This window comes from Mandrillus leucophaeus, unplaced genomic scaffold (genome assembly GCF_000951045.1).
Source record: "Mandrillus leucophaeus isolate KB7577 unplaced genomic scaffold, Mleu.le_1.0 Scaffold257, whole genome shotgun sequence".
Lineage (NCBI taxonomy): Eukaryota > Metazoa > Chordata > Mammalia > Primates > Cercopithecidae > Mandrillus > Mandrillus leucophaeus.
The window spans coordinates 506,542-517,954 of record NW_012102665.1 but is presented as its reverse complement, the minus strand read 5'-3'; the positions used below and the strand labels follow the sequence as shown (position 1 = coordinate 517,954).

General features: G+C 47.0%; 2 protein-coding genes across 2 annotated transcripts in view; one reads left to right on the top strand and one right to left on the bottom strand.

Annotated features, from left to right (window-relative positions):
* PPP4R1 (protein phosphatase 4, regulatory subunit 1) overlaps nt 1-4,281 on the top strand; it is a 53,444-nt gene extending 49,163 nt beyond the window's left edge. Inside the window, exon 17 of the mRNA XM_011983928.1 lies at nt 3,114-4,281. Coding sequence (XP_011839318.1) covers nt 3,114-3,277 — 164 coding nt within the window. The 3' untranslated portion in view covers nt 3,278-4,281. The remainder of the gene's footprint in view (nt 1-3,113) is intronic.
* Nucleotides 4,282-5,811: 1,530 nt separating this feature from the next.
* The window catches only part of RALBP1 (ralA binding protein 1), a 74,741-nt gene continuing 69,139 nt past the window's right edge, over nt 5,812-11,413 (bottom strand). The window contains exons 9-11 of the mRNA XM_011983916.1: nt 10,300-10,421; nt 9,930-10,053; nt 5,812-8,303 (exon numbers count right to left, since the gene is read on the bottom strand). Coding sequence (XP_011839306.1) covers nt 8,037-8,303; nt 9,930-10,053; nt 10,300-10,421 — 513 coding nt within the window. The 3' untranslated portion in view covers nt 5,812-8,036. The remainder of the gene's footprint in view (nt 8,304-9,929; nt 10,054-10,299; nt 10,422-11,413) is intronic.

Here is an 11,413-nt window from a genome sequence, read left to right as displayed (position 1 = left end):
ACTGCATAATCTACATTCATGTTACAGTTGACTTCCTGCTTATTAGAAATGTAAATCATCTTGAACATAAAATCTCAAAGGCAAAAGTCTCACATCCAAGGTATTTCTTCAAGGGCATCATTGAAGCCTTCAGGTTAGCTTGGTGGATGTCATGAAAGTCTCAGGGCCCCTCAGATGTGATGGGAAGGTCGCTGGAGGACACCCTCCCTCTGTTATCCCTAGCGAGTCCCTTCCAGGAAGGCTCCTCAGAGCCTCGACAGGTACACAGCAGACTCCCTGCCTCTGCGGGAACTTCTTACTGAGAAACTTGATTGTAGATGGAAGCTTCTCAGCACGTTCCAAACTGTAACCATGGATCAGTGTGGGCCATGTTCCAGTTGAACATACTAGGAAGTGCTTTGCTCTCTCCGTTCCCATGGATGCAGAGCTCTACGGCTTTTGTTTCCTTACACTCTACAGAACTTGAATAGCATGTGAGTGCGTTTCCAGATGCACAGAGACTGGAGGTGACTGTACAGGAGAGGTCCGCTTAGTCGCTCCTCTTTGCATGTGTTTGAGACAGGTGCTCCGTAATCCAGTATTGCAGATTATTTAAATGAGAACCTGGTTTCATTTGTCTCGCCGATTTTTAAACATTATCTTTTTGTAATTCCTTTTTGTAGACAGCTGATTTTACTTCTAGAGTTATATAGTCCCAGAGATGTTTATGACTATTTACGTCCCATTGCTCTGAATCTGTGTGCAGACAAGGTTTCTTCTGTTCGTTGGATTTCCTACAAGTTGGTATGTATTGAACTTTTAAAATTTTAGATCAGTAAACTCTAAGATCCTAGATTGGAAGCTGTTCCTCACTTCACACTCACCCTCCCAGGTCAGCGAGATGGTGAAGAAGCTGCACGCGGCAACACCGCCAACGTTCGGCGTGGACCTCATCAATGAACTTGTGGAGAACTTTGGCAGATGTCCCAAGTGGTCTGGTCGGCAAGCCTTTGTCTTTGTCTGCCAGGTAAGCGAGGCCCTGGGCTTACCTGTTTGTGAGTTTTTCTCCTAGAAGAATGTCTTCTTTGACTTCCTACCTCTCTCTCATCCTCTTCCTTATTCTTAAGAAACAGAACCTTACGGTAGCCTGGCTGTTTCTAGGATCACCTGTCCCCATTGTTGGGCATCTGCTGGCCCCTCCCTCCCAGCCAGCCAAGCCCCTTCTTACACTGGCACGCACCACGCACACCCCACGTGCCTGCTGTACATGCATGTTCCACACCACACACCACATGCCTGGAATGTGCGTGTTCTGCTCTACACACATTCAGATGTGTGCATGTGTACATTTGACAGTGCACATACAATGCGTGTTCCTCACTGCATATTATACAGGCATACATACATGTACCACACCACACACATACTGTGCACACATATGCCATACCACGGTTCCCACTAGAGGGTGCTCATGCCTGGGACCCAGAGCACAGGTGTGAAAATGAAAGTGTGAATGAACACTCTAGGTCTCCGTAGAGCAGTTTAAAACCTGTCTGTCCACGTGGGCAGTTAATTATGTAATTTTTTATTTGAGTTCCCAAGTACCTGGAATTTTGGTTAAAAAGCAGTAAGTAAAATTTGTGCCTGTGGTCACTCAGAGCTTTTGTTGGCCAGCAGTCGAGTTTTTGGCTGCATTGACAGAGAAGCCTAGAGCAGCTGTTTCTTTTCCCCAGACTGTCATTGAGGATGACTGCCTTCCCATGGACCAGTTTGCTGTGCATCTGATGCCACATCTGCTGACCTTAGCAAACGACAGGGTTCCTAACGTGCGAGTGCTGCTTGCAAAGACCTTAAGGCAAACTCTGCTAGAAAAAGGTAGGTAGTGACTCTACTAGAAGCGTGTGAGTAGAGAGGGAGGTCTGTCGACTGCGCTGATCAACAGATACCAAAGCAGAAGTATTGTCTGCTCAGAGAAAATAATCTGGTGGAAGGAAATATTTTAGTTGTTCTGGTGGTTCTCCCAAGAGGGCATGGAAGATGAAAGGGGTTTTTTAGCCCTCTACTGTTCAATTTGGAGTTTATCGTAGGCATGGATTATTTTTATCATTTAAAACTTAGCTTTTTTGTTTGCTTGATTTTTTGAGACTGAGTCTCATTCTGTCACCCAGACTTGAGTGCAGTGGTGCGATCTCAGCTCACTGCACCCTCTGCCTCCCATGTTCAAGCAACTCTTCTGCCTCAGCCTCCCCAATAGCTGGGATTACAGGTGCCTGCCACCACACCCAGCTAACTTTTTATCTTTTTAGTAGAGACGGGGTTTCACCATGTTGGCCATGTTGGCCAGGCTGATCTCAAACTCCTGACCTCATGTGATCTGCCTGCCTCAGCCTCCCAAAGTGCTGGGATTACAGGCATGACCCACCATGCCTGACCTAAAACTTAGTTTTTAAAATTGGGTATTCATTCTCTTTATGTGCAAACCATTGGCTGGCAGCATGCCACTTGCAATCTTGCAATCTTCAGTATGGAGGCTGGTACCTGTGTTTGCTCTCCCTCCTTCTCTTCATTAAGCAAGAGACAGATGCCCCGTAGTATTTGTTTTGTTGGAAATTATAATCTCTTCAAGATTAAAGTGGTTTATTTTATTTAATCGACCCCCACCCCGCCTGCCACCCAAACACCTCATCAATATAGTTGCATGGATGAATGAAGCACAGAAAGAAATTTGTAGTAGACGTCAAAGAATAAGGATAAATGAATATTGCTGCTTTTTTTCCTCCTTTTTTTTTTGTAGTTGGTGTTTGGAAGCGTTTTTCTTTTACTGCTACTTAATAGCTAAGAAGTGTGATGTTTTCATTTATTTATTTATTTATTTAATAATTTAATATTCCTTAGCTGTCATTGAATATCATGAGATTTAGTCTTATAAAAACAAGATAAATCTCATAACTCTTTTTATTCTGGCACTTTTTCTTCCTATAACAAATCAGGTTGGATTACTGTTTATGTTTCGGTGTGGCTTCTGTTTGTACTTGTAGAAATACCCAGTTTAACTGTTTATACTCGTACTTGACGGAACTCTGAAATGTTCCGTTGGACTGGTTTCATCTGTCCTGTGCACGTGTCATTTCCAGACTATTTCTTGGCCTCTGCCAGCTGCCACCAGGAGGCTGTGGAGCAGACCATCATGGCTCTTCAGATGGACCGGGACAGCGATGTCAAGTATTTTGCAAGCATCCACCCTGCCAGTACCAAAATCTCTGAAGATGCCATGAGCACAGCGTCCTCAACCTACTAGAAGGCTTGAATCTCGGTGTCTCTCCTGCTTCCGTGGGAGCCGAGGTTCAGTGGGCGTTCCGCACGTATGTGACCTGGGATAGCTTTCGGGGGAGGAGCGACTTCCCTCTCCTGCAGGCTTCATTGCAGGTGCAAGTTGCCTATACCCAATACCAGGGATTTTAAGAGTCAAGAGAAAGTACAGTAAACACTATTATCTTATCTTGACTTTAAGGGGAAATAATTTCTCAGAGGATTATAATTGTCACCGAAGCCTTAAATCCTTCCGTCTTCCTGACTGAATGAAACTTGAATTGGCAGAGCGTTTTCCTTATGGAAGGGATGAGATTCCCAGAGACCTGCATTGCTTTCTCCTGGTTTTATTTAACAGCCGACAAATGAAATTCTTACAGCCTGAAGGCACACGTTTGCCCAGATGTGAAAGAGACCTTCAGTATCAGCCCTGACTCTTCTCTCCCAGGCACAAGGACTTGCTGGGCTGTGTGACCAGCTGTCCAGCCCAGCCCTGTGTGTGAATCATTTCTGATGTGTGTAAATGGGAAAGGAGGGTTTTTTACTTCCCCTGAGGGCTTGATGCTAACACAAAAGTAGGATTGACTTTAACTCTTAAGCGCAGCATATTGCTGTACACATTTACAGAATGGTTGCTGAGTGTCTGTGTCTGATTTTTTCATGCTGGTCATGACCTGAAGGAAATTTATTAGACGTATAATGTATGTCTGGTGTTTTTAACTTGATCATGATCAGCTCAGAGGTGCAACTTCTTCACATACTGTACATACCTGTGACCACTCTTGGGAGTGCTGCAGTCTTTAATCATGCTGTTTAAACTGTTGTGGCACAAGTTCTCTTGTCCAAATAAAATTTATTAATAAGATCTAGAGAGAGAGATATATACACTTTTGATTGTTTTCTAGATGTCTACCAATAAATGCAATTTGTGACCTGTATTAATGATTTAGTTTAAAGTGGGGAAACTAGATTAAAATACTTGTCTTTTAACTAGTTTATTAGTTTCTCTGGAATCTGCCTGTGTCCCCGGGGTTGGGTCTTGTTCTTGGCAGCAGCAGGTGCCTCTTGGGTGCTCCTCCTGCTCCTGCCTACAGCCCTAAGGGCAGGTGGGTGCCGAGTGTCTGGCACAGCTTGGACACCCCCCCCCCCACCGCCCGAAGACAGCGGGTGGGCGGTGGGGGGGTTGTCTTGAAGCTCCTGAGACACAATCAAGCATCTCTGAGCCTCGATTTCTTCATCAGTAAAATGGGAATTAGTAAAACCTGCCCTGTTTCTCACAAGGTTGTTTTGCAGGCAAATGAAGTCCTCTGTGAAAGGTGGTTTTGTAAAGTGCTGCGTGTATAAATGTTCGATGTTCCTGTAAGCCTGGTTTGAAAACCTTGGCCTGTCTGAGTCCCCTGGTGCTTCTGTGAGTTTTGCTTTTATTTAGTTAGCCAGGGGGGACGCTCAGTAAGTCAAAATAAGTTCCTTTGAACTTCAGTGTGGGATTTGAGAATACATGGGCTGCTTCCTGTCTACACTATTACAAATAAGCCTTTGCTGCTGCTTCTCACATTATAACCCAGATATTTACACACTGCAGATATAAGTGTGAACAGATTTCACTGGGAAGGATGTTCAAATAAATGGATAAATGCATAGGTAATATGTGAAGTGGGTAATGGGGGCAGGGCTGGGGAGTAGCTGTGGAGGGTGTGGGGTGGTCTCCGAAGGCCTCTGAAAGCATCAGAGCAGAAACTGGAGGAGGACCTGGCCCCTTGATACAGCCTCATGTGTGAGCTGCAGATTGTCTGCTATTGTATACTTTTGGCCCCCAGGATTTCAGTTCTGTAAACTGCATTAGAATCATACACTAGTAGCAGCATTTTTTTTAAAGCAGTGGCTATGCTAACATGGTATATTTGGGGGTAAAGAACTTGAATTTGGCCCTCTCCCTGCTCCGCAAAAAAGCCCCTATATGTGGCATTTAAGGGCCTTTCTGCCCCCTCCTCTGTCCAGGCTTGCTATCACATCTCCTGGGTCGCCTGGGCTGTAGTCTAGAACATTCCAGGGGCACTGCCCACCTTCCCTAAAAGCTGTAGGATCTTACACTGAAGGCTTTGCCTGCTAACTGACTCTGGCTTTTCCTTCTATCCCTTGTGAGAATCATGGGCCAGGGCTGAGGCTGCAGACATGGAATTGGGCGCGTTGTCTCCGTGGAGAGCTCCAGAATGCCAAGGCTGCATCTTTCTCCGCCTGGCTGGACACAGAAGGTGTGTTTGTTCTTAAGATATCCTAACACATAACGAGCAGTGTGCTCTTCACAGAAACAGCTGCAGTGAAAAAAAAAAGACCACGCTGCACTAGAGCCCATCTCGGGAGGTGACCTCAGGCCTCACACCTCAGTACCTCCAGATTCCCAATGCTAAATGTACCTCATCCGGGCGTCTGAGACTTTCCATCAAGGAGAATTTAGCTATATAAATGTAACATTATAGATTTAACTACACAAAACAGAAGACAGAGAAGTCAGCTGTTTGTTTGTCTAAGCTTTCAATGACAGATACTTTAATTGTGGAATTTTTAAAGCAAAAAAAAGCAATGGAAACTTCATTTTTATTCTAGACCAGTCTATCCCAGACATGCTAATTATGGTTGGCTGTGCTGAGTCCTCATTTACCGTGTGAAATGCAAATATCTGTAAATGGCAATGCCTGGGGCCAAGCCAGGCCAGCGGACTTGTATGCAGTTCCCACCGGAGCCAGGAGCTGCCCAGTCCGCAGACCCAACCCAGTCCGCTGGGTTTTGCAAACACACACAGGCTCCCTCTGCAGCAGCGTGGGCTCGTGGAAGGGAGGCACGCCGCAGCCAGCATGCATGCCAGGGGTCCGGGGTTCTCCCCGTGTCTGCAGAGGTGAGGGGTACAGCTCAAAGAGGTGAGCTGAAAACAAAACACTGTGTTCCCCCTTGGCCTTGAAGAAGTGCCTCAGCCACCTCCTCACCAGCCGCAGAGTACTCAATCTCCTCACAGAAAGAATGTATACAAAAACACTAGAAGCTTTTCTTTTTCCCAAATGGCTGTTGAATTTATTTGCTTGATCAATAATGGTCCTGGCAAAAATTAGTTAACCAATGCTGAGACATTTGTAATGAAATACTAATTTTAAAAATCCATGACACCTTGATAGAAATTAGAGTTTACACAAACAAACAAAAAAGGAACCTTCGATATTGCCAGCAGCTACAAAGTGAATGTACTGAGACCGACAGGACAGCAAGAAGGCATTTGCACATTTATATCTGACACCCGACCATACTTTCAGTCACCAGAATATCTTCTCTCCAGATTTAAAAAAATAGTATGCTGATTTCTATAACAAAGCTTTTTTCCGTACAAAAATCAAATAATGGCCAACGAGTCACAACAGTGCAATAGGTAGAGGATTAAAAACTGCATCAAACAGGTGCTGAAAATAAATACTACCTAGGAGGAGGAGGAGAGAGCCCTCGTGTGGGGTTTTTTTTCGTCCCCTTGAGTGTGTGTGGGGTTTGTCTTCCGAACCACGAGCCTGGCCTGTCTCACGGTGCTATTCACTCTGACAGAGTGCACCTGCAGCACGTGCCTCCAGGGCCCGGCCTCCCAGAAGCCTCAGAGCATCAGAGCATCCGCCTCAGAGCATCAGAGCATCCGTCTCATGTCTCATCGGATGGACCAGAAACAAGAAAATAGGGTGGGGCGAATCACAGTTACCATTCAAAGGAAAGGAATTTTTTTCTATTGCTCAATCTTGTCAATTGGGAGTCAGTCCACCAGTAGGTTCACTGAGACGATATGGATAATTTCAAACTTTTGTTTAAGAGCATATATATGGCTTATTCAGGCAAGGAGACGTGTACATTCTAGCCCAAGCAAGCAATCAGAGTCAGTCATTCAGTTTTTAAGGAAGGTCAGTTGTTTAAAAGATTTCTGGTTTGAGCAACATCCTCTGTGGATGCACCAGGCCAAGGTGACTACCTTTGACCAACCCAGTGAGAAGGCCTTTGCTGGTCCCCGCAGTGAGGAACCCGCGGGAACGGGCGGCCTCCTCCCCGCAGGCCTGCGCTGCCCAGGGCGGGTGGGCGGGCTCCACAGGCAGCCCGTCTGTAGCCAGATAGGCCATCCTGGTGACTCGGGCTTATGGACTGCGGTTTACAACTGCAGGAGACAGTTAGGAGGGTGGGCCAGGGAACACCCACCAGGCGCTGCTCTGACCAGTCAGAGAACGTGAGGCAGCTCCCCCATAGGGATCTGCACCGAGAAGGTGTGGAAGGCACAAGCAAGAGTGACGGTACCAGAGATCCCGGAGGGCGTGGCTCGCGGCGGCCACAGCAGGCGCAGCGCTGACCTGGTGTGGTTCCCCCTTTGAATGAGAAAGAGATCCTGATTCTGCTGTGATAAAAAAGCAAAGAAAGACGATTTTTGGTTTAAAAAGAAGCCACTCAAGGGTTAAAATAGTTATTTTAAGTTAACAAAGAAAATGAATCTTCAAATAAGCTGACACTATCTGGAAAACTCATCTGTCCCTAAAGCCCACAATGTGTCCACTGCTTCGTCCTCCCATGGAACCTGAGCCTGACGCGAAGGAGTCAGACGTGTGACAGAGGAAGAGTCTGAGAAGAGAAGACACCTTTACAGAATGTACAGCGGGAGAGCCGGCCTGGCCCCCGGGTTACAGTAAGATGCACGGGTCCTTTCAGTCTCGCGGACTCCAGACGGCCGCGCAGGCTGCTCAGATGGACGTCTCCTTCCTGTCCCTGCTGGGCGATGGCTTCGCCGGCTCCTTGCCTGCCTTTGGCTGCTCTTTAGCTGCTTTCGGCTCGAGGACGCCGTCTCTGGGCGGCTGGACGGCACCCCCGCGCCACTCAGGCTCCTGGTCCTCCTGCGCCTGCTGCTCGGCCTTGGCCCGCTGCATCTGGAGCAGCCGCAGCTGCACTCGCAGCTCGATGATCGCCTCGCGCTCCTCATGAATCGCTTGATTCAAATGATTGTTCTTTATCTTGGGGAATGACAGAAAGGACAGTTACCACTTAGGAAGTCAGAGGACGATTTCTCAGGAGCAGAGCGCAGTTAGCAAGGGCATCCTACAGAGGAACCTGGTTTTAAGTCAATGGGTTGTGAAACAAGACACACACAGGGAGAATGCACAGTGCACAGTGAGGGCCACGTGACTCCTCAGAATGTGAGGCTGGAAACCCCGCTCCTGGTTACTGGAGAGAGACACATCCATGTGCCAACCGAAACCCGTCATTTTAATAATTCAGTGTCCTAGTGTTTAAAATAGACAACTCATAACTTCGAACTGGCTTCTGAACAGCCCTTAAGGAGAAAATAAAAGTAATTTTAGCAGCAATTAGGGGAGTTAGAGATCAGATAAAAAACTAGATTTGTTTCAAAGGTGAATATCCTTTGTCTTTTGTGAATGGCATTACTTAATTCTGAAATGTCCTACTCAATCAAACTATAGAAAATTACTATCAATTCTAAATCATCTGGACATACTCGGCAGAGTTTAGGTACCGCGGAATAGCAGCGGCCCTGCCCGCCATGGCCTCCACTCTGTGGCGGGTGCCAGCTTCCCTTGCTTGGGTGTGGCATGGACTAGGCTCTGCAAAAGGGGCGTAGACATAAGCACAAGCACCGAGTGCCACGCGTGCACCCTGTCCTTGGCCACTGGGCATGCCTTCTCCCTTCCCTGCTAACTTAGTCCTGCTAGGAGTGGCAAGACAGAGCAGCCACACTGGACCCCGCGTGGAAAAAACTGGTGTGGAGGATGATGGGCTGGACCACCTGCCACACAAGAGACACCATCTTGTTTAGACCACTATGTTCTTCTCTCCATTACAGCAATTCCGCCTACACTCCAAGTACAATACTTCTGGATTCTGTTTTCCTACTCAGAGTCGGTGGCTGTGTGTGGAATTCTGCTTTTCTATGCAGGGGGTAGTTCTGGTTCGCACCAGCCACTGAGCCAACCCAAATGAGGGACACAGAGCTGTCCCTCTATCCTTAGATTCCTTTCTATGAAAAGGATGTCTTCTCTCAATCCTTAGGCAAAATATCTGGACACAATATTTTATTTGGGGTAAGAAGGGAAATTGTGATCTAGACCTTTCTCTCTGCCGCCTTCTCTTCACTGTGCAGCCTCTCCTGGTTTCTTAGCACCGATTCCCTCTCACCTGCTGCTTCTCGGGCTAAGGACAAGAGAAACTGTCTGGCTTCACCCACAGGGAGACTCGGGAGACTGTTCCTTCCATCACTAGCGCCGATTTTCCTGTTCACCTTCTCTGGGAACAGAGACTAGGTCATTCAAAGCTGCTCAGGTTGGCAGAGTCAGGTGAGGCCTGCCTTTACATCGGTTGGAGAAGGTTCTACGTGTCATACTAAAGTCACGGAACGCCACTTCACAGCCTGAGGAAGACACACAGGTGCCATCTGCTTGGCCAGCACTTAGCTACAGACTAATGTCCTACAGACTCTCGGTGAGATGTCCCCCTAAATTCCTCTCTACTCAGCCTTCCAGCTGGTGACCGAGAAAAAGGAGGACAATTCTGAGGGGAAATATGTGGTCTCTACAACTTTCGAAAAGTTAGTACGTGTTTTGCCTATTTCCCCCAAAACTCACTTCCAGCTCTTCGTTCTGTCTCTGTAAGTCTTCCAGAATGATCTGCAGCTCCTCCTCATCCTCACTCTCGCTCTCGCTCTCGGAGGAGTACTCCTCAGTCTCACTTCGGCCGTGCTGCTGGCGACTGCAAAGGTGAGAGACAAAGGAAGATGCTACTGGGCGTGCTTGTCTGTGACCTCCTTTTATATTTACGACGTTTTCATGACTCTACTCAATATAACACCATTCTTAAGACCTAATAAATAAGAAACTTAAAGATGATTAACTTCACATGCCTTATTCTTTTGTAGGAAAGTCTGAGAGCTAAAACAATTATGGTTATATTTAAAGAAACATTCTCAGAAGCTTCAAAACCTTGGCTTTCCTTTACCTCTGAATTTCGGCAATCTCAGCTCTGAGGCGTTCTATCTCTTCTTTTTCTGAGGCAATCTGCCGGCGCAGAAACTGCTCCATGGCCAGGAGCTCCTCCTGTTCAGTCAGGATCTCATTCTCCTGAAATAATGATCACTGGTGAATACCGCAGAGTTTTAGCCCAGGAAACGTCACGTGTTTGGGGTCTCCCATGTTGCCCTGAATTCTTGAGCCCCACTGAGTGCTGAACACAAGTTATGTCCTGCACAACCAAAAACATCCTAGTTCATTAGGGTCAAGAAAAGGCTTCTTGGAGAAAAGGTAAAGTTATTTTGGGGGAATGACTAGATTTTTCTCAATAACAAAATGCCACACAGGAACCCCATATCCTCCTACTGTGAAGGCCCCTGTGAGGCCACCACACAGGGAGGAGCCAGGGCTTGAGGGATGAAACTGGCTTTGGCTTCTCACTCTTAATGCCTGCCCATGTCTCAGGAAAGCAGACATATGTAGGGCCATGGTGACCTCTGATGGGGTCACTAGGAAAAGAAGGATCCAAGAGATGTCTGGCTGGCATCAGTGTCACCTTTAAGGCAGATCAGTGTGAAGGGAAGACCGTCACAGAAAGTTTTCCAGCTTTCCATAAGCCGCCATCCTCTTTAACGTCCTCAGGTTTTGTTTTTTGTTTTTTGTGTTTTTTTTTGTGCAGTGGCGCAATCTAGGCTCACTCCAACCTTCGCCTCCCGGGTTCAAGTGATTCTCCCGCCTCAGCCACTGAGTAGCTGGCACTACAGGTGCCTGCCATCACGCTTGGCTAATTTTTGTATTTTTAGTACAGACAGGGTTTCGCCATGTCGGCCAGGCTGGTCTCGAACTCCCGACCTCAGGTGATCCGCCCGCCTCAGCCTCCCAAAGTGCTAGGATTACAGACATGAGCGACCGTGCCTGGCCCAAAGGTATTTAAATAGTCAATATTCTGCTTTACCAGAATATCCATTTCTAAGATTGTAAGATCATCAGTCTTATTAAAAGAATGGGGAAAAAATCACTATCTGCCCAAGATCTAGCGAGCTCCTCCGACCTAGAGAAAAGCAGCAAGGCAGACAAAACTTAGGAGAGTAACGGAAGGTGGC